The 27404-nt window shown below is 46.6% G+C and overlaps 1 protein-coding gene across 2 annotated transcripts in view; it reads left to right on the top strand.

The window, feature by feature from the left end:
- LOC144099302 (uncharacterized) overlaps window positions 1-27404 on the top strand; it is a 231383-nt gene that overhangs the window by 98075 nt on the left and 105904 nt on the right. For both annotated transcript variants that reach the window (XM_077632495.1, XM_077632496.1), the window contains exons 2-3: window positions 6022-6136; window positions 19775-19936. In XM_077632495.1, coding sequence (XP_077488621.1) covers window positions 6052-6136; window positions 19775-19936 — 247 coding nt within the window. In that variant the 5' untranslated portion in view covers window positions 6022-6051. The remainder of the gene's footprint in view (window positions 1-6021; window positions 6137-19774; window positions 19937-27404) is intronic.

Below are 27404 nucleotides of genomic sequence, written 5' to 3'. Positions count from 1 at the left end.
AGTAACATATCGGCCAATTGGTCGTCCCACGCGACGGCAGTAGCTCGAAAACGGTGACGAGGTACGTTCGTAAAATTAGTGATCAGGAGTTCGTTCCGACTGTTACGGAGGTGGACAAGGCTTCGGGCCGAGCAAATGCCATGTGTCAGCAGCAAGGAAAGGTTACCCTCGCCGACTGCAGGTCCATCACGTAGCCCATCATCGCATTCGACACTTTCAAAAACACTGGAGCACGGCGGGATCAAGACATTTTCAGGGGAAATACGAAGGGCGGAGCTGCGTTGACGAAAGTCGGAGATGTCGGCTTTCGCTGTAGAAAACATAACGGGTCTGTGCCGCAGATCGATAATAGCACCATTCTCGCGGAGAAAATCTACGCCCAAAATCGGGTCCCGAGAACAGTCGCAGAGCACCAGGCAGCTAACTATGAACGTCAAGTCGCTGATATGGACCCTAGCCGTGGACTGTCCAAGCGGAGTAATGATATGGACCCCCGCCGTCCGGATCTGTACGCCAGAGCAAGGAGTGGTACCTTTCTTTAGAAACGCTGCCAATTTGCCACTGATAAATGAAACCTCTGCTTCAGAGTCCACTAACGCGCTAATACGGTGACCGTCGAGAAGCACGGGTATGTCGAGTTAGAAGCGGTCCATTACTTCAGATGCTGTCGTCGACGTCGTCAAAGCTCTATCGTCGGATGCCTGCGTCGTCAGGGGGTCTTACAGCGTCGATATCCAGCGACCACGCCCCCGGGGGCCGCTATCCTCAGTTTTCCCGGCGAGGGCTGGGCGAGTGGTCCGTCGTCGCTCGCGAGGAGTTCTGCGCATTCGGTGAAAACGATGATCGGCGAGGTGGCGGTGATCGGGACTGACGGCGCGCCATGGGCCACAGAGGTTGCTGGGTGACGTACTCTTCAATCTCGCGGGGCCATTCGCCAAACCGGGACCTTGGCGCATCGGAGGAAAAACCCTGCAGGCCAAGCTCTCGAAATGGGCACCGGCGGACAGGTGACCGGGCTCCCCACAGTGGAAGCACAAACGCCGGCGGTCAGGTCCACGCCAGACGTCCGCTCTACGCAAGGATTGTCGATCACTCGGTATGCGGTGCTGCGCTGGATGCACGGAGGGTGGCAGGACGTCGTGATGGGTTGGAAAAACTGCCGCCGAACTTGGGGCAGGGCGTTGCAGAGCCTCAGCGCAGGTCTGGCGGCAGTAGTCTGCCTGGATGGGCGGTTGAAATGCCGGAGGATCTGGGGCAGGGTGTCAGTGAGCTTTAGCCTATGTCGGGCGGCAGTAGACTCTGGATTAGCTGTGGTTCGCCGCGTAGTAATGGAGGCCTGATAGCTTTCTGCACCTCTTCACGGATAACGCTCATGAGGGAGTTGGCCGCTGGCAGCGACGTACCACAAATCTTCTCTAGCTCGTCACGGACGATAGCAGGGATCATGTCGTGGAGAAAGTCTGTATTGCTGTTCAAAGCCGGGAGAGACTCCGTAACAGAATCAGCAAGGACTGGCCGATCGTACGCGGTGGAACGCTGCCGGAGGGCCTGCTCCATCGTGACAGCCTCCGCTAGAAACTCGGCAACAGTGCTTGGGGGACTGCGGACGAGGTCAGCGAAAAGCTGTTTTTTAACACCGCGCATTAAGTGGCGCAGATTTTTGGCTTCCGACATGGCTGGGTCAGCCCGTCGGAAGAGCCACGTCATGACTTCGACGTACATGGCAACCGTTTCGTTGGGCATTTCCATGCGGGACTGCAGGTCGCGTTCAGCTCGCTCCCGACGATCAGCGCTGACGTACACGGCGAGCAGTTGACGTCGGAATTGAGGCCATTATAAAAACTTGTCCTCACGGTTTTCATACCACGTACGAGCGCCATCCTCCAGCCTTAAGAAAATGTTCCTCAGCTTGGCGGCGTCATCACACTGGTTAAATGCGGCTACTCTGAGAGGACTTATTGCTAGGCGCTTGGCCGCAGAGTTGGCAAGGAGCCCCACCAATGCTGGCGCTTTCGCGTTTTTTTTTTGAGTGACACGAGCCTCGACACCCGGTTGTGATGCCATCAAATGTGCGTGCACATACTCTCATTTCCCTTCTCACCATATCGTCACATACCATAAGTCTCTTTCTTCTCCCCTTCCCCAGTGCAGAGCAGCAGGCCAGATCTAAATCTTTCTGGCCAACCTCTCTCCCTTCGTTTCATTAAATTTATCTATATAAGGCGACGACCTCTATTTTTTGTCACGCTTTGACTCGATCTCTTTGAATTGAATATCCTTTTAAAATACCTCACTTTGCTCGTCATAAGGAAGGAGAAGATGGTCGCTTTTTTAAATCTTTCTGATGTACTGGCATCATTGCTTTCCGTTCGGCATCGCGATCGACGGAGCGGCGTGCTTTACTTGAATGCAGTGATTCGGTACGCGGTACGCATTTCGCCAGAGCGCCGGAGCAGTCGGAGCGCGCATGTTCGCTAAAAAACACGACGAACCAAGCCGGCAAGCCCGCTCTCTCTTGGCTTTTTTTTCATGACGATGATCACCACTTATTTCCTTACCCTGAAGGGCCCCTGACAGGGCACTCATCCCGGCTTACGCGCATACCCGCAGGCTGAGTAGCGCGAGAGAGTGCGGCCGGTGACGGTCATGACTGCTATGACGCGACTACGACTACCTTTCTACAGATTCCCCGTGCACTCTCGTTTTGAAGACGAAGCGCCCTGAAGCTGGGAGGGATTTAGGGAGAGAAAGCTGTCATGTGGAGGTCGGTGGAGAGGTCGGCCGGAAACTCTGGCCTTCTCCTCCACACTCGAGGAGAGGGGAAGGAAAACGACCGAAAAAGGGAGTGAATAAAGAAGGGATGGCAAACTACGGCCGCATGCATGCGCCAAACCCAAGGACAAATGCAAAAGTGCGCACTCACACGCACCTCTGCCGCACTCAGCCATTTACAAACAGTGTGATTCAACCAAACACTGACGTCCCTCGAAGACGCCATTCCAGATTTGCGTCACACAAAAACTGAAAGAGTACTTTCGCTCGGCGCTGAACTTATCCGATTATCTGTGAGGCACCATAGAAAGTTTTCTCAGAAGGGAGGCTAAAAGGTAGTAGAACAACCACAACTCGAGGTGCTCTCCCGTCATCTGTGTACTGAGGGAACACGTAGTGAGCGTTGGCGGTAGGCTGCGTGCATTAACGTACACATCAGCAAAAGTATCAAACTTTACACCACTCATCAGCCGATGGTATCGGGTTTTATGGCCGCGTCAAGTTTTAATGGAAAGAAGAAATCTGAACCCCTGCATGTTAAAGCGAGGAACTCTGGAGAAAACAACGAAAACGACAAAAGTGTCCCGTGAAGGCAAGTCTAAGGTGTGGCGGGTTTTTTAATCGTTCTCAAGCACTAATAGGCTTAGGAGACGATCATTTAGAGGGGCTCCAAGAAAATTCCGAGCATGCAGTTGCCCTGCTCAACCACCTGATCGGGACCCCAGAGTGGACCCCACCCATTTGCGCAGCTACGAAAACAACGGGGCAGATATCCGGATTAAACTCTCTTGCGAATAAGGAACGTGTTTGGAGAGTTCTAAAGTACGTTGTTTTCTTATTTTACGCTGATATTCTTTCCATTTTTCTTAACGTTCAGCGGTGTTGGAAGAATACTGCCTTTAGGGAAATTCCTCAGGTTAACGTTTATTTCTGGTAAAGGGCACTTACTCATTTAAATCCACCCTGGCTCGACCATTTCCTACAAGCAGGATGAAGCGGGTTGGGAAACTATGTGATTAAGCTCGGCTGCTGTGTTTTATAGTTGTTTGCCGCAGCTTGGTAGATGGTAAGAAGCAAATGTTCCTTTTTTCAACACCGCCGAAAGCTTGGTACATTGTTAGGAGGTTTCCCACTAAGCGACGGAGAGAACGTCGCTGCTCCGCCTCGTCGCATCGCTCTCTTTTTCGCACACACTGAGCCTACTCTTCAGGGGGCGCTTACTTTACGAAGACACAGAAAGAAGACGACTTCAGAAAGAAGAAGATTTCACAACTGGTTTATTAGGAAGGAAACGAACTGTTAAATACAAAAAGCCACCAAAGTCAGCAACAAAACATTGAGTTAAAAATTAATGTTAAACACAAGAAAACAATCAAAACCTGCGCAGATAGCTTATTTCGCTTTTAGATAGCGAGAGCGAAGGCTTGCTCACGCAATTTCCTCACGAGGCCATGAGGAACGCTTCCATCATTTCTCGGACTCTTTGTTGCGGATGGCGATACAGCAGCTGTGTGGCCTCAAAGACAGGACGGCGTTGTTGCATTATCGGCGTTGTTGCTTTCTCGTCATGCTCTCTAAGTCGAATGTTCAAACACCGCGCGCTTTGCTCTATGTACAGAAAAATGAACCTTATAAAGCACACCAGATTCACTGGTCGCAAATTTCACTTTTTGCAGGAACGGGTTCTTTGTTGATAGCATTTCCCTGTGATCATCTAGATTATAACTCAGGAGCTTCTTTTTACTGCTCATGAAAAATCCGCCGACTCATCAATTCCACGTGAGACAAGAAAGACATTAGTGTCTCACTCAGTAGAACAATTTTAGTTCTGAAGTAACGTGATCATGCAGATTTCTGCCCTTGAGGCTTATGTTTTTAGCCTACATTTAGCACGCAACATATCTCCTGGGTGCTTATCACATAACTACGTAATTTATGAAACTTCGCCGCGGTCTTGTAGCGTACATTTTCAGCATAAGATGCCTTCTCCTTCTCCGCAAATTAATATGCCGACAGCATTTGAGCAGCATAAACAGGAAAGCATCGCGCAAACTACGAATTCGCCGGTTCTCAGGATTCCATGTTCCCATGTGTTTTAAAATTTGGGACTGTTCAAGCCATCTCACCCTTGGATTGTTTGAAATATCGAATGCGATTATGCGCCATAACAAATGCATAAGAAAATATTTGGCAGCGCTGTCAGTCCGATAGGCGCGTAGTGTTCAAGGCGAGCTTGTTCAGTGCGCATTTGTCCAGCTAATATACAGAAGTTATCAGCGTCGCATTGTTCTGACTGCCACCCGTTATGCAGGATATATTGCTTTTTTTATAAATTATGTTGTTTTTCTACTCACGCCTCGAAGCAAACGTATATATATATTTTTTTTAAATTCAGGACTCATCAAGAATAACCGCCGTAAAACTCTACTGCGCTAACAGGCAGCCGCTGTACTCATAGCTGTGCTTCTAGCATGCGTATACAAACGGATTCAGACGATTTAATCATATTAACAATGCAGAATCACGTCAGCGAAGGAACCTTACATTTACAATGGTTTCGGCATAAGGTTTCGTGCAGCCATAGTGGCATGATAATCTCAGTGTTTGCGATGATTTTCTAATGCAGGGTCTTGCGATGGACCGCCATGTTTTTTTGTCTTTCGAAAAGACCTCATTTCTTGACAGCTCAGCCTTTGCGAGAAAGCCTGAGAGGTTACATTTGAATGCTGCTTGTCGGTACCGGTTTTGACGCTATTATGTGCCGAAGGCTGGCAGTGAGCAGCGGTTTGTGAAGCGAACGCCGCATTGTAAAAACACGCGCTTAAATAGTTGCTTTCTGTGACAGCATCATGTCTATTGCATACAAAGAGGTCTAATCTACCAAACCTGCTGAGATGGGTTCATTTAGGCAAGAATATCCGTACAATTTTAAGCCAGTAGGAAATGAACAATGGGTACAAGCTTTCCCCTGCCTAGTGCTTGGCTTATTTAGGGTGAAATGCTTTAAAAATGGGTCTTAGACACGAAATTGACCACAAGAAAATACGTTGTGTCATGGCGCTCTTTGGCCACAGAGGCCCTTGCGCCATAATAATCCATCATTATCAGGAAATGAACAAAAGGCACACATTCTTCCGAAATTTCGTAGTATGTTGTGTACAAGTAAATTGCATGCCTAATAAGATTCGAAATAAAATGTTAAAAGCTTTGTACTTGCATTTACGACTGCTCTGTTTTTTTCTTATGCAGTGCTCATAGGAGGAGAGGTGCGGCGGAAACATGGCTACCACATCGCGTAGCACATGCAGGCACTTTTCCCGTAGAAACCTGGTGATTCTGTGCGTGTTCTTGCACTTTCCAGCAAGTAAGTCTTTCCGTTGTTACATTGTTGTTACATTACTTGTTACATCAAGCAGCACGGTGAGTACAGCAGCAAGAGAAAGAAGGACTCAGTGGGCACGCGGGCTGCGCGTGTACTAACTTCAAATTAACTCTAGCTGCATCTTGTTTACGTTATGTTTAATGTAGGAGCATGAAAGATCACTCATAAGAGTCATATCTAGAAGAAATCACAATCCATTTAATGCTCTACTTGCTATGCGTAAAATCAAGAAAGAAAATTTTCGTTTGGTTTTGATTCCTTGAGAAGGCATCCTTGTTGGGCACCTAGGGCCTACAGGTATCCACCTGTGATGAAATGAGTACAATCTTTCCTTTGATTTGTGCTCGTCCTCTTTGAATAGAAAAGATTGGGAAATGGGTTTTTGACCCCAACTTGAAAAGACGAAAATTACCTTGGGCCCTGGCGCTCTTTGGCCACAGGTGCCCTTGCGTGATAGAAATTCAGCATCGGCCCCTTAGCAGCTCCTTCCCCTATCAGTTTTCGTCTAATTATATTTGATTGCTTACTCTTCTCGCCATGTTAAACTTGCCACGTTGCTGGTACATCGCACGTAGCCTTATAGCCTTATCAGAAAACAAAGTGACCTAACAGGAGGCCTTCAGCTGAAAAATAGTACATAAATTTGTCCTATTCGTGGAAACAAATTGTGGAAATGTAAGACTAACAGGCAAAAGGCCAGCCCTCAGCTGCACGAAGCACGCTGGAGTGAAGGTGGCGTCGAAATGGCGCCAGGTCACTCTATTGTGTCTTGGAGTATTGTCCTCCGCCGTATTTCGGGGTGGCTTGGGCTTGATGGAACAGCAATTGTGTAAAATCACGCGTGTCACAAGAGTGCTATATTTCGCTCCTCAGTCAACGACAGGTGCCGGTTTTGATTGTGTTTGGTGTTGCCAACATGTGCACTTGTGCTGTTCTGGAGTTTTTTTCCATTAGGGTATATACCGGAGGAAACGCATTTATTCCTTGGTGCCATGCGCAATGCCACATTGTTCAGTGTATGTTGGCTTACTGTACTCCACAAAGAGAAATCAAATAAAAGGAAAAAGCTTTAGAGAGAACGTTCGTATTATTTCGTACCTGAAATAGGAAGACTGCATCTCCTCACCTGATTTATTGGTGAAGCTGCATTGCGAAGACTATGCAGAGTTTGCGGCTTAGTTATTCCTAATAGGCGCTGTGCGCGGTTACCGAACGCTCCATGATGCCATCCCGGAAGAATGAGTGCCATCATCTGAGAGAAGACAAAGGCAGCCAACCACAATGTGTCCTTTGCGATTTTGTGATATAGGTTACCGATTTAGGTCTACTAATTGAGCTTGTTCTAAAAAAAGAGAAAGAACGGGGCAGGCACTTAAAGGAGTTCACCTCTTTGCCGCTAAGAGACAAGGACACCTGGGATTACTGCACGTGCTTCCCACGGAACACATCCGGGCATATGTTTCCGATGTGTCATTCACGCCCATATTGGCGTAACGCTGTTGCGTTGCACGGAGGGGTCGAAGCAGTACAGAAAAGCTGCACTTCCTAGCAGCTTGACATTCGAGTACAGCCGAAAGCCGATCAAGCGACCTATTTTTCGTAGTTTATCGCTTCCTTATCTTCTGAGTCCAAAAATTTGTTAGGGTTGATTTTTCGACCCATAACTTCTAATATATTCGTAAGTACTCGTGTATAGTGGCCGCTCCTGTGGCTGGTCTGGTGACTCATGCTGTTTTCGGTAGATGGCGCCACAGCATCCACAAGGCTAGTGTTCTGCTCAGGCTTGTTTAGGTTTGGGCTCCGTGAAGGTTATAACCTAATAACAAGCCGGCTCATTCCTTTGGAGAGTAGTTTGGACTGGAATAAAGTCACTTCCGCAGGTAAACATATAAGAAAGAACATTTCTCCCAGTAATGGCTTCTGAAAGCAACGAAAGCGAAATTCTGGCATCGCTTAGAAGTAGAGTGCATCTTGTAACCGCGCGAAAAAAGACAAGGGACGAAGAAGAAACCAGCAAAACAGAGCGCGGAACTTTAACTAGTTTGTTACAACAGTGCGTCACATTTATAAACTCATCGTAATCACGCGGTAACATGACAATATGACACGTTTTATAAATGTGACGCACTGTTGTGATAAACCAGTTGAAGTTCCGCGCTCTGTCCTGATGGTTTCTTCCTCGTCCCTTGTCTTTTTTTGCGCGGTTTCAAGATACACTCTACTAATAGTCACCAACTAGCCCATCTCTATCTAATATAATCGCTTAGAAGGGCTGAAAATTAAAGTGGCGCACCTTGGTGCAGCTTCAGATTTATTCTATTACACAAGTAGCTAGTGTTCCTGGACGTGCTCGCGCAGGGAGCAGAGTTGCGTGAAGATTCACGAAAGTGTTCTTTCCTGCAGAACTTTGAGCTAAGCTTTGCGAGGAAGCCGGTACTGGTGCGGCAGGAGTCATGGTATGAGAATCGCCGGCGGTGTTCTGTAGTTAGCTTCATTTTTTCTTACACCGCAAATTACGGTGGACCCGAAGCATCAGGTTTTACTAGCGCTGTTTAAATAGCCAGCCGCTGATGCAAAAGTCCAGCATCCGTTCTCGTCCAACAATCTTTGGTGATCCGCCCAGAATTTTGCATCATGGCGTGAACGGCATCGTCATGTAATTAAGCTTTCAGATAGGCTCTGCTAGCTGTAGACTGCTAATTTCGAATTCTCTCCGGTGCAAACTTTTACTCTAGCCAATGCGTGGGCTTTTTGATATCACAGTGAAAAGTGCTTCTCGGTAGCGTCATCGCCTTCGCTAAATTGCGCACATCCGCAGTTTTATCTCCTGTGCTATGCGGGGCGCATGTGTTATGCGGGGCGCCTAATAAAGAAATGAGCATGAGAAGAAGCAGTGCTGCGTGTGTTTTGCTGGTAAGCAAAGAATTTGACCATTTGACGTCATGAGGTTCATGTGTTCGCCGCTCCTCGAATTGCGTTGCTAGCGGCGCACGGAAACAGTCGCGAGACTGTGCTACCTGTGGGAGCATATATAGGATGACTGGTACCGAGGTTAGGTTGCACGCAACTTAAATGTCCACGATAGTTAAAGATTAGACAGCCGCAGCCGTAGTTGAGTTAGTAAGGCACTATGCGCGAAATTCGGACGTGGTGGGTTTGGATCCCACCAGCTGCGTGCGGTTGTTTTTTCTTCTACTTTCCAGTCAATTATATTCCAGCCAGAAAAGATTTGCTGTTATAATTTCCCGTTAATGGGCGATAAAAAATAAAAAAAATAAGTATCGTTACATTTCTCTGTCATTTTTTTTTTTATCACGATGACTGTTGGTGCAAAGCGTAACGCAGGCACCCGACCAGCAGTAGAGCACATGTTATGGCACTGCCTCGGGTTATAAGGGACTTTGAAATAACCACTCCAAGACAGATGCGACCAGCTAACGTTAACGGAGTGCTCAAACTAAGGACAGTAGGTTCAAGTCTACACTGATGACCCTCTGAAAATTCGCAGCCGAAGTACGTAGATATTGACCTTCAAATATAATCTCCATTCCCCCACTCCCCTGCACCCATAGATAAGCCCCAGTGCCAGCCCCATGTAGAAAAAGAATTGCTCACTTACTGAAAACATCCGTTTCGGTAAAATAAATTATTTACTCTCGCACCACAGCTAACGCTTAAATATTTCTGTTACTAACTCGTAACCACCATGCGACTTTTTACCTTGCACTGGAATCGCGCATCACGTGCACGTTTTCGCGTTCCATCCCTGGTGAAACGAGGCGGAGCAGTAAAACTCTGTAGTATACTGTGTGCGCATTTTCGTGGAGGCGAAATGTATTATCCTTACTGTTCACGGCTTTTCAGCCGCCGCGGTGGCTGAGTGATTATGTCGCTCGGTTGCCGGCCCGAAAGACGCGGGTTCGATCCCGGCCGCGGTGGTCGAATTTCGTTGAAGGCGAAATTCTAGAGGCCCGTGTACTGTGCGATGTCAGTGCACGTAAAAGAACCCCCGGTGGTCGAAATTTCCGGAGCCCTTCACTACGCCGTCCTTCATAGCCTGAGTAGCTTTGGGACGTTAAACCCCCATAAACCATAAACCATAATCTTCATAGTGAAGAGGCAACAAGGTTTATTTATGGAAACAGTATTTAGCATCGAGACTGGCCACGATTCCACCACCCCGTTGCGCTTCCATTATGCCTGTTTTTGATGAGGGTAGCTGTTTGGGCGAGTTGGTATAACATGATGCAGCGTATGTGGTGTCCCCTTCGTTTTGTATGTTGTGTTTCGAGCGCTACATTTTTCGTGGCGCCTGAATATTTTTGATACTTTGCGAAAGACAGGCACGTTCAACATAATGATTGGTTTTAGTCTAACTGCACAAAGCTTCCTGGGGAGCACAAAGCCATACGCGGAGCTCATTGTTTCTCTGTTTCGTATCGACTTGCGATGCTTTGGAAAGACGTCAGCAAAGCTGGAGGAAGCGCCCCGCCTACTTGAAACTTTTCTAAGCAAACCCGTACGGCAGCTGCTACTCAGCAGAAATCTCCATATGAAAGATGAAGGACCCAATTGAGCTCTTTGCAGCCATGCAGCTATTGTAGAAAGCGCTCGTTTGTTCTCCAAGTTTCGCGGGCGAGAAATTCTGGTGTTTAGAACGATACAGACTTCAACGCCTTTTAAAATCTTCGGAAATAAAAGGTGGTTAATAACACTGCCATAAATGCAGAAGTATTGGGGGAGGCCTTCTTTCTTAAAATGTGAACTGTTCTAGCAGATGAACTCCTTTCTTTTAGCGGAGCAGCTCCACAACTTTTAAATGCGCCTCACAGCTTTTCAAACAGCGCCCCTTCCTCAGAAGAATTTCAGCATCGGATCTACAGTGTCATGCGCATTAAGTGGATACAAATCATTTGCACCCATTTTATCTGCGCTCAAAAATGCAGATGCGGAATTTATTTGCGGTACTTCTAAACGACATAATTTGCGTCCAAATAAGGCAGTGCTTGTCTAGTATACCGCAGAAAGTTTTTTATAGCGTAGTATGTATTTAACATGTCCATAAGTAATATAGCAGTGTACGTGTAGAGTCTATTTAGCAAGCGGCCTCTAGTGACCTTTGCTCCCGTTAAAAACATTAAAGAATATCAGGTGCTTTAAGGAAGCCCGGCATAGATTTAAAAATAAAACAAGGTTTCGAGGTACAGACCAACTTTTGCGGCAGAGTAATCCAAGTATTGGTGCACGCCAGGAAACTGGCGAATCATATTAACTTTAAAGTATTTAACTGAACTACACTTCTTAATTTTCAAAGTATTACAGATTGGCGCCTGATTACAAATGGGGACTCGTAGCTGCCCGTTAGTAATAGCGGAATCAGCTATTACAATTTCGAAAACGCAATATCTCTGGCTTCCATCACTCAAAAAATTTAAGCATTTCTCGAGCCATTCGAAAATCGAGCATCTACAGAGGGCAAATTGCGCTTTCTAGAAACCCGCGAAAAATTCAAAAATTTATTCAGTCACAGAGCCGAGAAGTATTGCGTCTTTGAAGTTTTAAAAACAATAGAATTTCAGTGTGTACATTAATAGTTAACGTGATTCGCTTCTTTTCTGGCGTCCACCAATACTGGCATTACTATGCCGCAAATGCTTCCCTTTACATCCAAACCTTTATTTTTAATTATTGGTGGCAGGCTTCCCTAAGTATCAGCCTATAGGCGGCGCACTTTATGCCCGAAACGACCCCATCGCGATTTGCACAGCTGTGAGAAAGGAGAGCGTAAACGAGATATTAGCACGGCAAAAAAGAATTTTCTTTCTTCGCATCCTACAGTTATGCTTCACAACGCCACATCACTGATGTGGGTATTCTTCATCGAGTGTTATTTTATGAGTGCTCAAAGAACTTTTCACCTCTGGGAAGCGCTGATTTAGCGGAAATTGTGATAATCTGCCCTAGGGAAGCGCGAATCTTCAGATATAGCGAAACCCTCAAGCTCGAGCTTTTCAACAGTTGGAGGATTAGAGGAATCTAATTTGGTGGAAAAATGGACGTTTCCGAAATTTCGTTGTTTATGACGATTAAGCCCTCTTGCGACGGCACCCGACTACTGAAGACGGTTATTGTGGCATCGACCAGGTCATTAAACTCGTGGAGCCAAAGCTGCTTCTCTAGGTTCACATCTCTCTTACGTTTTCTGGGTATGATTTCGGCCATTTTTCATTCTGTAAATTTCTCTCTTCCCGCTTCCATGCATCGATTACGGCGTCAAGCTGCTGCTGCAGTTCTTCTTTCGGGAGGTCCGTGAACATCTTGTTCCAAACTCTATTCGTCTGTGACGTCTTCTTTCAGGATGAAACGATCGCTGTGTTCACTTCTCCAATTTATAACGGTCTATCAATGTCTCTTTGGTGTGGTTCTTGTTCCGGCAGTTTCGCTTCGGTCAGTTCAATGCAAGCCATCGAGAAGAAGCTGGTCTCCGATGAGCACATCTTAGACAAAAGCAGCACAAAGAGACGAGACCAAGAAGGAGCAGACCCACATGCGCACTCGTATGTGCCTGCTCCTCCTCTTTTTGTATGAGATATTCTGTCACCAACTCGCCCAGCAATACACTTTGATGCAGCCCTGATTACATTTCTGCGTCTAGTTTTGAATGGCTAGATGTGAATAGCGACCGGCGTTCGCTGAAAAAGTCATTGTCTGCTTCTCCTCAGAAGAGCAGCAATTTACTGGCACCAAAATTTGTCTTCGAATTCTTAAGTCTCAATAGCAGCTAGTTCAAGATTTGTTCGAAGTAATCCACAATTCATTTTCGTTGCAGTTGCTCACTAGTTATTGTAGGTGGTTCAACAAGGTGTTGCTTTTCCAATTAAGAGTGGTAGGACGGTCCTGGCTCTTTCTTCAGAGAGGTCTTTGTTCATAGCCTGCCTCTATCCTACCTGCTCCATTGCTTTCTTACTTCCGACCTCCTTCATTAAGGCTGGGACGTTCATCAGTCTGATTTCCGGGCAAGTCCCTTTCAACGACTTTGTATTACCGTGCTTTATATACTGGCGTGATCAATACCCTCGGTGCTAGGAAAGCTGTCCCGTTTACCTTCTGTAATTTTCTCAGACACGCATTGCCTTTCTCTTCGTCTCCTGAATTTCCCTCGGGAACAGATGTGCGATTGATGAGGACGCAGAGACGTTTTGCTTGCCCCCTAGATATGGTTCCTGCTTCCTGGCTTGCAATGGTTGCTACGCTATGTTTTCTGGTGGCTGTTGGCATCTCTTACAGGAAAGGCACTTTTCTCGTGGTAACCGTTGAAGTGCATTTGCTTATTCCATGCTGTAGACTCGCCTTTTGGGATCCTATATATGCTGATAATTCAGAGGATTTTTACTACATGAAATCGGAAATTATAGAGCAGGGTTTTTGATGTTAGTGATGCGGTCAGAGAGTTCGTGCACCATAATGTAAACCTCTGCCGCAAGCCTGGCTACCATTGAATCTGACTTCTACGGGTGGAACCCTTGTTGCGTTTGTAAGCGGTGTGCTAGACTTGGATGGACGTATGCCATTGAATCAGACACGAAGACGTGTTTGTTTTCCTTACAAGGCAATATCATTACGCGTTCATACTGGCTATATGATGCAGTGCTGAAACGGGGTACGTTTGCTGAGAATTTTTCCAAAGTTCCGTGATCGTGTTTGGATTGCCGCGTCTTCTTGTTTAGGTTGAGTGTTGTTCATCGCCGTTTCGTGACGCCTGGCGGACCGTTTGTTGGAATGTGTGCCTTCCCTGCAGCGTTGGTATTCGCAGCTAATTTTTGATATGTCAGTGCTCTGGTTGCTTTGAATTGTGTAGGGATGCTGACTTGACCATTTTAGGTTGAACAGCGCAAGCGGTTCGTTTCCGCTGTCCTGCTAAAAATAAATCTTTACCAACTAGCCCAGTTGTCGATCCTATTGAAATGCTGCATTGTTCCTTCATCAATCGAGTTTCCTCTACTAGTGAGGAAATGGTGTCGTCTGTGACCAGTAACAGCGTTTTCTTCTCTCAGCGTGGACCTTCCTTTCTAAACTCGGCAGTTAAATTCTTTTTCGATGAAGGCCAATACCTTTGATGATAAGCTCTCGTGGTTTATGCTTCTGATGTGCGGTCCTAAGTGTTTTTCTCGCCTTGCGGCCTTGGAAGACAGCATTGTGCCCTGGTTATTTGTTTTTATGCTACCACGAGAATCGAAGACCTCCGAACTTGCGTTGGGTAATGCTGGGGTGCTTTCTTTTCGCGACGCCATTGTCCTATATCAATCGCGACCACTACTGTGTAGTCTTTGGTTTGATCGCGTCCCAGGGAAAAGGAAACTAACGGCATCACCTTGTTACCTGGGTGGCCGCTTGTTTCCGTTTTGTCGCTGTTGCCCGTGGGTAGCGTTCTCCCGGCTCTGTGTTCCTGTACTTCGCTAACATCCGGCCAGCTGCCGCAGTTCTGACCTTGCTGCATGGGTAAGTATAGTGTCTCCTTCTAGAGGCAGTGGAAGAGATGTTCCGCGTAGCTAAGAGTGGGGAATTGCCTTCATCTTCGTGAGTGGCTGGGCATTCTTTGTGTTGTCTCTTGCGCTGCAATTTATTGGCGTTGTCCCTCTGCTCCCGTGACAGATGCCGCATGGTCCTCTCATTGCTTATCCAGGCAGTCGTAATCGCAAGCTGCACGCCTTTCTTGAGGTCACTTCGTTAATTGCTGTTACATCTCCCGGAATCGCTTTGACATTGCCATGGTCCGGAGCTCCTCCAGGAGATGCTTTGGGAGACAACTTGTGGTGGCTCTCTCCAAAGCTTTCGACATCTCTTCCAAGCAGTCGCCACGCGCTCACTTAATTTCATTCGGTAACAGTCGTGATAGCATGATAAGTATACTGTCGTAAGCTATGATCCATCATAATGAGGCCAACGGTCGGCTTTTGTGGGTCTGTACTGCGCCTTTTATACGCCAACTGTCTGTTAGCGTGAGCAAAAAGCACAACAACCGGCGCTTGTTCTACATTCTCCGAGATAAGGCGGAATTCGGGTAGGCTTCAACATGCCTAATAAGCAGTGCCAAGGAACGCAATGCCTCTACTTTGTTGCTGCGTGCCTTGTCTCCTCGTTTCCTCCTTGCCGTCGTTCCTGTTTGGATGGTTCCCGCCAAGAGCGGCAAAGGAGCTGCGTCTGTTGTAGCTGTTCAGAATGTGACTAAGGCTTGAATAACGAGAACTCACTGCTAAGTAATCAACGAGTGACAGTGAAACGTTCCCTTAAATTGGAGAAGCAGCAATGAACAGTATTAGGAGGGAGGTCAGATTTAAGTAATATTAAATAGAAAAATGAGGCCATATATGCTCTACAGTGTGCAGCAGCAGGAAAATACGAAATTCCATGGCCTGTTGTTAAAGAATTCAGTCAAATAAGTTATGAAGCATTGCTGAAAGCAATAAAAAAGGTTACATATCTTGGAAACAAATTCAGGAGGTACCCGCCGCGGTGGCTCAGTGGTTAGGGCGCTCGGCTACTGATCCGGAGTTCCGGGGTTCGAACCCGACCGCGGCGGCTGCGTTTTTATGGAGGCAAAACGCTAAGGCGCCCGTGTGCTGTGCGATGTCAGTGCACGTTAAAGATCCCCAGGTTGTCGAAATTATTCCGGAGCCCTCCACTACGGCACCTCTTTCTTCCTTTCTTATTTCACTTTCTCCTTTATCCCTTCCCTTACGGCGCGGTTCAGGTGTCCAACGATATATGAGACAGATACTGCGCCATTTCCTTTCCCTAAAAACCAATTATTATTATTATTATTATCGCTGCAGACGCAGTAGTAGGAATTGGAATGCGATAACTCAAATAGTCATTCAGACAAAAACTTCGGCCACCTAGGGGCTGGCAGTAGAAGTAACAAATATTGAATTGCAGACTGGACTGAAAGCTAAGTGTTAGGAGGATTTGAGAGTTGATTTTGAATCAGCAGACGCTTACTTTGGAGCTTCTTTGTGCTTATATGCGCAATGACTAGAAATAGACAGAGCGGACAACAGGGCTTTGTATTAGGCCTTCCTGTTGTATTGGCTAAAAAAGTTCGCGTGATACGTATTCTCCGAAAAAACAAAGAAAAACTGCATCTCGAGCCAGCCGCCTGGTAATGGTCTGGCTGATGAGGCATGCACGTTCACACAAAATTTCAGACATTTCAGACAATTGACAAGCATGACTGTGTAACTAAAGTTTCTTTACTGCACCCGCATCCAATAAACGTTTTTGGTCTTTTTTATATCAATAGTGTAGACGAATACGGAAACAGGGAGATCCCGACAAACATACTCAAAGATGAAGGTTTCAGCAGCGATAAAGTAAGACTGGTAAAAGAAGTGCCCTTGAGAAATTAAACTCAGCTACCATGGAAAGTGATGAGAAGAGGGACGGCAGTCGACGTTACTAAGAATTTAAGGCAGAGATGTCTGCTACTTCTGTTGTTTTTCACTCTTTATGTTGCAAAACGATGTTATTAGAAAGAAGTTAAAATGTAATTTCTCTCACACAAAACGCAATATGGTAGGAGTGCAGTAGATCGAGTGTTTAATGTGCATGCCGATGGTAATACAATATTATGTACGTGATAACCAAGGTTATATGCAGTCTATTTCGGATATTTCTGGAGACGAAGGAAATTCTTTAAAATTTTCGTTAGGAGCAAGCCATGAGGTATGATGATTTTTAACAATATCCTTCATGAGGTGGTGTCGGACACTCTGAGCGGAAGAGTACACATATTTTGTGTTATGGTTAAGCCAAGGCAAATTATACACGAAAAAGCTCGAACACATTTTTAGGGCGAAATGCGAAGGAAATGTCGCTATAAAGAAACAGAGAACAAAAGGAAGATACTGTATGCATGAAGGGCTGAAAGGCATCCGGGAGGTAGTAATGGCGCAAGGGTTTACTCTTGGGAATGCGGTATCATGCTGAAAGACAACCTTGAATACAATCTAGAGAAGAAGAGAACGTTGTTGAGATGTTTTCATTAAGAACTCATAGCAAATCCTGAAATGACGCATGACAGGGAGGCGTTAATGAAACAGTCGCACGTGAACAAAAATACAATACACTCACAGGGCTGCTGTTCAACTTACCGAGATGTCATGACTTTTTAGTTGATGATGGGAAAACAAGTTCAGTGCCGATATTGCATCCTCGTTTTTTTCGAGGACTGATTCCTCCCCCCAACACTCTCCCCCTCCCTGGTTGTAGAAATAACTGTTGAATTTCTGATATCATGGAGATATATTAAAGGTCAGTCGCTTGTAAAACTCACAAGTGCAAACGATGTTGTGTGTTTCCTTCATTCTGCCATCGTAAATAATGATTTCTTGCGTGAACTTTTCTTACGAAAACAAATTTTTCAGCACAAGTAAAAATGCCTGAAGAACATGTCCTATTATTACCTAAAACCTATGCTAGTGCCCATTTATTATACATCTGATGAATAATTTACGCGATGTTTTTGGAAGACTGACCAATAGCGATGCAGCACTGGTACAAGAACAAAAAAAATATTAAAGACAACAACGAATCTGTTTTAGTCATTGGCCTTTTGCTAAAACAGAGGCACTAATTGTTGCTCTAAATACAAATCCATTGGGCGTATTATACACGCTGTCCATTTTACGTTATTCATCTTGCGTCCATTCGGTCGTCTGTCATTGGTCACTCAGATATGCCCGCGGTTTTCAAGCGTCTGTGGCAAGCGACCCGGAATTTTGGTGGCTGGCGACCGGACCTTACCACTGGCTGAAATTGGATGCAATATGCAGCCAATGGTAACGTGAACGGACCTGACCACTGGCTGTGATTGACTTCGATATACAGCCAATAGTGAGGTCCAGTCACCAACCATCGAATGGTCGCGTCGTTTGCCACAGGCGCTTGAAAGCCGCATGTATATCTGAATAAGCAATGCCAGACGAATGAATGGACACAAAATGGACAATGTAAAATGAACACTTCATGTAATACGGCCCCAGAGCGCCGTCTGACGAGCCGTGAAGACAGTAAGGTGCACGAAATTAGAGAAACCGGCTTGGCACGGACATCTTTTGTTGTTTGCCGTCCGGCACTAGCCACACCTTATAGCACCTTACCGTTTTGGAAGAGTGATTTCTAGAGAATTCGCCAGACCGTTCGAAAGCTTGAATAGAACTCCCAGAACATCGGTGCCTTTTCGTAGCATCGGCTTTCAAAATCAGAAGACAATAAATTCTTGCTTTACGCTAAGCAAAGTGACACACATGATATTTATCTTCATAGCGATAGTTTATATTAGAACATAATGTCGTTTTTATTGCTTTTGAGTCTTGCCTGGAAGAGTACTTGATATGGGCTACTAGGTTCATAGCTAAGGTTGATTCTAAAGACGGCGCGAAAGAGACAAAGACAAAGAAGGCACCACAAAAAAAAGGGACAGCCGCCAATTTTCAAGTGAGGTTTATTCTCACAAAGATTTTAAATATCCTGTGCATATTTCCTGATCCTTGGAAGTGATTTATTGTTTTTCAACTCCTTTAGAAGCGTACGCTTACTACTTTGACGCTGAGATTATTTCTGGTAGGCTTGAAGTTTCCATGTGCATCATTTCTTTCCGAGTTCTTGTTGATCATTTTTTTATTTTTTATTGCCACTTCTTTTGTCAATGCAGGAGTCTTAGAGAACATTTTTGCGAATTTTTTGCCTTGGACAAGTGCGCTTATGTGTTGTGCGGATGAATTCTCGTTCCTGGTAGTTACTGATTTTTTCTGCCCTCGGATAATCTTGGGACTCAGTTCAACAAGATTGCTTTATCTTTTCTGAGTGGCGTGATCTGTTGTGCTGAACTTCTTTTCTGCCATTCAGCGTTAGCACAATTAGTCAGTGTGCTGACTTTTATTGTTTTTATATGCTTCTGTGATACGACTTGGGTACTTCATAAAAATGATAGTGTTTGGCCGGATAAAGCTCATTTAAAGGTTGGCGCCGGTCCCAGTATTTTCGCTTGCCTTCCTTGATCTTGTGCCTTTTGCGCCGTTTTAAGAATAAGGCTTGCTTCAGAGACGCGGTTAACGCAAGTGTGGCGAGATCCTAGATGTCTACAACTTGGTGAAGCGAGCGCAGACGGCGTGATTGCATCGCTACGGTTTCGTCGCCAACTAGCCACTAACCCCCCTACCCCAGCTGCCGCCAATCACGGAGAGCATGTCAAAACTTTTCTGCATTCATAAACTTATTGGAATTGCCGACTGTAGCTTAAGGTGTGTGTGTGTGTGTGTGTGTGTGTGTGTGTGTGTGTGTGTGTGTGTGTGTGTGTGTGTGTGTGTGTGTGTGTGTGTGTGTGTGTGTGTGTGTGTGTGTGTGTGTGTGTGTGTGTGTGTGTGTGTGTGTGTGTGTGTGTGTGTGTGTGTGTGTGTGTGCCTGCGTGCGCGCGCGCGTGTGTGTGTGTGTGTGTGCGTGTGCGTGTGCGTGTGTGTGTGTGTGTGTGTGTGTGCGCACACACGCCATACTGCACTGCACGAACACGTCGATAGTGAGCTGATCCCAATGTTTGCCCTCGCATTCTTCATTGTTGTGCAGTGGTGTCCGCTGCAAGCGTGTCCAACGTAGCTGCAGCGACGAAAAACCCGTGCCCGGAGGGCTCCTTCCCATGCGGAGGGCAGCAGAGGCAGTGCGTCCGCAGGGAGTTCATCTGCGACAGCCGCAACGATTGCCCGGATGCCTCGGACGAGAAAGGATGCGGTGAGTTAGACTAGCAGGCAATACAGTTTGTCTAGAAGAGTCGGGGGGAAGATGCAATGTTGAACAAAACCAGAGCGGACTTTATTTGCGCATAAGGGGTATACCTGCATGTAATACTTTGTCTGTTACTGTTTTTCTGCTCCTATACTTCTTGGCGGTATCATAACCGTCAGAAAATCCACCCAGTGAAAGATAGAGATGCACATTTATGGAAACAGACTGCGCCTCCTAATGATCAAATCGCCACAGAAATCTCCACGGCAGGACAAAGGTGTCTCTCATTTGCTTTAATTGAGCCCTGTTTTGCGGGCTTCTAGAGCTACATAACTCCAGAAAGTATCCTAGCCTCAAGTCCTAGCTTGGCTATTGTCACTTGCGGCTACATTTCTCTTTTCTGCCCGAATAAAGTGTTCACCTAGCGAACCGATGGCCATCTGTCCACGCTTCGTACGCTTATTTCATCTGATATACAAATTCCTTTAATGCATCAGAATTACTTAAAATACGCACTGACACAAAGAACTTGTGCATGCATCTTGTGTATGAGGGGCACTAGAGTCGAATACCCGAGCCGTCATAAATATTCATCTAATATAAAATGAAACCGATTTTCTGTATTATTAGAGGAAGTCATTAGGTGCTGTTTTGTTGCTGCAAAGGACTTCGAAGACCAATCAGAGTATGTTGTCCAAGGTGAAGGTGTACAAGAAATACTCACTGAGCGAATGGTAAAGTGCGCTCCCTTACCAGAACAGGAGATTGTCACTATGGCGTAGAACTTGGTCGTGTTCTTCATAGGCATTATTCGATTATTTATTGTGCTTCAACCACATGTGGCTCCGGAATCGACAGGAAATTTTGGTGGTGGTCTAACCTGCGACGGAAGGGAAGGACCTAGGTGTCTTTAAGGTCTGACAAGCACTCACTGCACACTGAACCTTTGAACGTGTTTCGCAAGCATCTTATTTAAGGACTGTAGCCAGCCTTGCTGCCCGAAGAGCTGTCACTTCGATCCCTCCGAGGTGCCTCGCTCAGCCAAAAATCAACCTCGCAATACCTGGTATCTCGATAAAAGCTGATCTGTCATCACCAGCCCTTAGACAGCTCACGCTACTACATTTGTACGAGTACTACCGTGACTCAACGCATATTTACACTGATGGATCTGTCCTTCCAAGCAGCTCCGCGGCGGCAATCGTCATTCCAGCGAAAGCTACAACAATCAAATTTAAGACGACCCACGCGACAACATCGACGGCAGCAGAGCTCGCAGCGCTTCTAACTGCCCTTCATCACATTGGTGATGAACCGCCACACAAATGGACAATATGCTGCGATTCGAAGGCGGCACTGCAGTCTCTACTGTCACCTCTACGACGCGGACCGCACGAACAACTAATCTTCCATATTGCAGAGACGTTACACCATATATGTGATGCCGGCCATGAAATAACGTTCTAGTGGCTTCCAAGTCACTGCGGGATTATTGGCAATGAACGGGCGGATCACGCTGCCCGCTCAGCCCATACTGAGGAGCGCCACGTCCCAATTCCTCTTACTAGAACTGACGCGGCACGGAAGCTCCGCCTACTTGGTCGGCAGTGCACCGAGTCGCAATGGAATGAGCCACATTTAAGAAATACGCGACTGTACTCACTTGATCCAACATTGTCTTGGAGCGCCATCCCAGCTTCGCCGTAGAGACGCCACGCTTTTATATCGACTTTGGTTGGGTGTTGCCTTTACTAAAGCCTATGCCTTCCGCATAGGGATGACCGACACCCCAACCTGTGAGCACTGCGGCCATGAAGAATCAATTGGCCATATATTGTGCTCCTGCCCGCAGTACAGTCCACAGAGGGCATGCCTTAGCCACGAACTTGACAAACTGGACGACCAACCGCTATCCGAAAAAAGAATTCTACGACATCGAAAGGACCTACCGTCGCAGAAGGCCGTGCAAGCGCTTTTGTGCTTCTTACAATCTACGGGCCTGTGTGAAAGACTTTAACTTGAACGCCTTGTGTGTGTGTGTGTCTCCATGTGTGCACGTTCCTTTTTTTTTGCGTTTTCCTCTCTGTCATCTTTCTAACCCCTATCCCCCATCCCCAGTGTAGGGTAGCAAACCGGAGACTCACATCTGGTTAACCTCCCTGCGTTTCCTTTTCATTCTCTCTCTCTCTCTCTCTAACTTAAGAGAACGGAGGTATCAAAGATTAGAAGACGAAAATTCAGCGATGAAGGCAGGGAACGCGCAGTAAACCTGTAAATATTGGCGCCTTTAATATGAAAGTGCAGAAGAAGTGGCCAGGAGAGAAGGCACTAAAATTCATGTGACAGATTACAGGGACAACCGGCGATAATGTTCAGCCGAGTGAAGAAAATCTCCCTCTTTCAACCTTTCGAAACTAGCACTTGAGTTTTTGTGTCTCACTTGTATAAAGTATGCATGAGATAGTTACCTGCTGTTTAAAATTTATTTTTTTGATGGACTTATTGATTCAGTGATTGATGGAAATAATTTCTAAAAATAGGAATACCTCCTTTCCTAACGCGAGAACAGGGAGGGGACATTGAAGAGTCCGAATGAAGAAAATGAAAATTAAGTACAGATTTCATCACATGCCCCGAATCCGCATGGCGCAGGTGGTAGCTATTCAATTTCTACGTCTTGACGCGTTTCTCAGCCGGGTGCAACATCAAGACGGCTGACAAAGGCGGCCGACAAAAACAGCCGGCGGATAGTTGTTTTTAAGCAGGCTTTCTTTATTATTTCATTGCAGACCGTGGTTACCCGTCGGCTGCCATTAGCAGCCGGCAGTAATTTCCTACTGTCCGGCAACTTATTACTACAATAATACAATACCCACAACAACAGATTAGGACGGAAGAGTGGCACGTACAAAATATTCTCGGGCTCAAAGTCTCCTTGTTCGCGGTGACGTTCTTTCCTCGTGAGTATTCACCCATGTCACCGCAGAAAAATGCTTTCGCAGCAAATTGTCGGGTGGCTGGATTTCTAACTACGCATCTTGCTCCTTCATTAGCAACGATGTAGATGCTAGTGCGTCCGGATTATGCGGTTGATGCAGCTTGTTAGGCAGTCGATATTCCTGTTTTTGCTCTTCCCGTAGCGGCGAAACTACCTTCGCTTTTTATTAGTAGCCGCCGGCGGACAAATGCGCCCGCAGATAATTGCTTTCCAGTGCGTAACTGATTTTTATACAACTGCGGAAAAGCAGCGAAAAATGCCCCTCAAAAGAGGTCCTATACAGAGCCATTGGCTTTGATCGACTGGCTGCCAGTACTTTGTGGTTAATCATCTTGGATCGGCTTGCGTGTCATCAAGAGTGGCTGGTTGGTTGGATGGTTTTTGGGGAAATGAAATGGCGCAGTATCTGTTTCACATATCGGTGGGCACCTGAACCACGCCGTAAGGGAAGGAATAAACGGGGGAGTGAAAGAAGAAAGGAAGAGGTGCCGCAGTGGAGGACTCCGGAATAATTTCGACCACCTGGGGATCTTTAACGTGCACTGACATCGGGAGATGCCGTTTTGCGACTGGCAGAGCTTGCGTCGGAGGAAATGTCCATTCTTTTTTGTAAGGTAACCTCGAGGCCATTGGCGGCATCGGGATGATGCGGCCTCAGTCTTAGCTGTGGCTTTTTTCTTCTTTACAACAGGGAGTGAGATAGTAAAAAAAATATTTGGAGCGCCCAGTCTAGTGCTGAAGCCACGGGAAAGGTGCTGAATCGGTGGGGGGGGGGGGGGGGGGGGGGGGTTGTTAACTGTAACCGCCCAGCAATTAGTTGCTTCTGATCGGTTACCGTTCAGATGCCGATTTACAAGGCGTCGCTGAGCGGTGAGACGGGACTACGGGTGGAAAAATGTCTGTGCATCCCTACGTCCTACCACTGTGTAGTACATGTGGGAACAACAACGCAAGCATGCGTATCGCAGTATAGGCTACACTTCTACACTCAGTCAAATAAGGACGGTCACTAACATCGTGCCCGAACCAATCTCGCCGTCCCGGCGATTTGTGGCACTGAAGCGGCTGCTTATCAAGCGTGATTCTATGGGCAAAGAAGCGGGCGTCAGCGTCGCTTTTATAGCGGCGCAGCTTATCTCCAGTGCTCTTCAATGCTGTATTTCCGCTCTGAGGACAAGATACGCTGACATTCGATAAAACAAACCCTGTCATCTGTTAAGAATGCTGTGCTGCTCCCACATCACGAATCAAATGGCATGATGAGTCGATAACGGCGAGGGATTGGTACTGAGCCACAGACAACAAATGCGATGAGGATTCTTATAAGGACGTGCGAAAAGAATGCTAAACCTGCTCTTAGAGCGTAGGCGCCATTTCAAGAATTCCTTTTTGCAATAATTGGCTCCGCATAAAACAAAGCAGCCGGAACAATGCGACTTGTAAAGCTGTACTTGAGCTTATCTAGTGCCATTTCTCGAGTGGGGCCTAATTTTTCTGCCAATCGATAGCTGTTATACTTACGCTTAGAGGCGCTCAACGCAGGGTCTGAGGGCTACGCAGGGGCTACGCTGTTGGCTTCAGCCTGTAGCACCCTGAAGCCTCGGGCTTCGCTCGACCGCAACGCGTCTATGGACAGCCACTGCCAGCGGTCGGCGCACGCAGCAAGTAGTTTCGTTGCTTAGTAACAAGAATGGGAATGAGCGACATCGGCTAATGATTAAGGTATGTCACTAGAACCTGCTTCGCGGCTGTACTCATCGAAGCGGGCTCAGTATTTAAACGCGTTGCGCGCAAAACTTTGCGCCTTTACGTGTTCTTTTGAATGCCCTGGGCTCTCTACCTCTGCTCTCGAGCCTCTGCTGTTGTGCTGGTCGAAACGCCGGTCGGGTCGGTAGTATCTTCTCACATGTGACCGCGCGGTAGGGCGTCTGCTCTCGCTGATTTTAAACCAATTTATTCCGTATAGCATAGAGTTGCCGTTTTGGTTTTGCGTTTTCCTCTGTAGGAGTTCTTCAAGGTCATTTTTGCTTCTGGAAACTTGAAATTTTTCAGAATCCTTCTCTAATGGCCTACATTGCAAAGTACTCTAGAACAAACTAATTGGTTGAATCACGCTACTTTGTAAGTCAGTGTTACCACAAGACGTCTCCTTTTGCGTGATGTAGCTTCTAGGCTAATTTTGATTTTCTGCTTTTCTTGAGCAGCAGTGGAGCCGCATTCGTAAGATAACGCCAGCACAGTGCGTTACAGCTGAACGTTGGCATTACTGAATTATTCACTGATTGCTCATTACGCATGGCCAGGAAGATTATTGAAATGACTGCGACTCACTTGCACGACACTACACTAGATGACCATGCATTTTCGAACAATAATAATAATAAACAATAATTATTTACAACGAACTCTACCGCACTAATAAGGTAATTCTGAAAATAATGTACACAGTTTATTTTAAGCGTACCTTAAACTTAGCTAACCGGCATTTTTGGCAATAATGAGAAATTAATTTCAGTGTCACAAAAAACTTCAGTATCATGTGTAGTGAAAATAAGGAAAAAGTTTGTCGAGCTAGATTTGAGGAATAAGGGTATGAAGTAGCTAAAACTTTTACAGTTCTGGTTTAGCCACGTGTCCATGCAATCAACCCTGTAACCACGGTAACCACCCCCTGTGTTTTTCCCGTGGCAGCCTCCTTCCGGTTGGGCATTCCTCCCCTGTTGCTATCGCCTCCCATGCCACTTGGCCACCAGTCAGCTGCTACCTCTTCTCTTCATCGCGCACTTTCCCTCTCTCTTTTCTTTCCTTTATAGGGTATATAGGGAAGGAAGCATAGGGAGATTTCCCTGTCTATATTTTGCCACCTGCCGAAGCGACAGGTAGCCGCCACCTGCCATGGTTGGCAGGTGGCGCCGCTCGCTCGAGTGGTTGAGACGCTCGTACAAATGTGCGTCTGACTCTACAAATTCCGAGAACGTCTCGAAAGTCCACCCGTTCCACATGGTGTCCACGTACCTAGGTATAGCCCAGCTGAGCAATGTGGACGCTGAGAGCGAACCGCCCTTCGAAGATTCTGGGAGTTTAATCGAATTAAATTAAATTAGCCTAAATTAAAAGAAATTTCGTCGTTTAACTTAAAATAAATCCCTAAGCAATAAAGGCCTCAAAGGATGACGCGGTAAATTGCACGGTAGAGTGCTGGACTACATGTCTAAACCAGTGCTATACCATCTTTCTCTCTAAAAAGAAAAAAATGAAGGCGGTCTGGCAGAGTTCGACAATCAGCCCTTTTCTCCCACTGGCGGTTGGAATTTGGAAACGCTGTGCTGCTCCTGCGACGATTCCTTTTGAACTGATGGAAATAGCAAAGCGGCTTTTTACGGGCTCAGCGAGCAACGTAGGAAAAAAAAAGCATTTTCTCCCCTTCTTTCTCATCGCTTTCAACAACCGAATTTTTTTTTTCATTGTGGAACACGACTTACTCTACAGTTCCCATAGCTCATTTCCTTCCGAACGCTTTTCGCCCCGCGGCGCCGACTACCAACCATCTATCTATCTATCAAGCCGTAATGAAACTTGGCTGCAGTCATACAGTGAGGCCCGTAATTATGCGCTACCTTTCTGCCCTGTTAAATGGGTTTCATTGAGCGCCGTGTAAAAAGGCAGTACGAGCAACAGAAGCTGGCGTAGGGTGAGGGCGACACCCTGAAAGAACCAATTTTCGCTTCCACAGATCCGCTAGATCCCTCAAATCAAAGGACTGCCCTTTGCAACTTTCCGAGCGCACAGGCCTCCGGAGGTTTATCCAGTCGCCTGTGGTGCATTTGCCTTCTGTGCGCTTCACAAAATTATGGGAGCACTTTGTCAATCTAAAGTGCGGCAAGGCGAAAGCCTTTGGCCTTGCCGATTGCGATTTTAGCTTCGCAGGCTTCATACCAGCGGAACTCCCCAAGGCTTCTACCTTGCCAAACTCTCGATCTAGACGACGCTGTTGGCGCTTGTGGTCTGCTTTTCTGGATTTTTTCCTTCTTCTCTTCTTTTCTGGCTTCTGTCTTCTCTGGCGGTGGCGGTCAGGTGGCACCACCAGTGGGCGCGCCGTTAGCATTATGACCTCGGGTGTGACGTCACCCTTTTCCATGGCTATATCGACGTCCGCGCTATATCGACGCATTTGGTTGTTTTATTTGTTTTTATGCGAAGCATAATAGGGGCACTACTTAGCTCCATAGCCCAGCCTGGCGCGGCCGCGACCACCAAGGCTAACTCCCGCTCCTTCCGCTAGGGGCGCTGCAGCCGAGCACGTGTAATGTGATATGTAATGAATAAAGCTAGTAGGAATGCAGCTGTCATGGAAAATAGGGCACTGTGGAATTACAATAGGTATGAGGTGGTAAGAGGGATCTGGAAAGGGGTGATGGTCCCTAGCCTGACCTTCGGGAATGCGGTCCTGTGTATGAGGCCAGATGTTCAAGCAAG

Source organism: Amblyomma americanum, chromosome 7 (genome assembly GCF_052857255.1).
Source record: "Amblyomma americanum isolate KBUSLIRL-KWMA chromosome 7, ASM5285725v1, whole genome shotgun sequence".
NCBI lineage: Eukaryota > Metazoa > Arthropoda > Arachnida > Ixodida > Ixodidae > Amblyomma > Amblyomma americanum.
The sequence above is the reverse complement of the archived record's forward strand: the minus strand, read 5'-3'. Positions and strand labels throughout refer to the sequence as shown.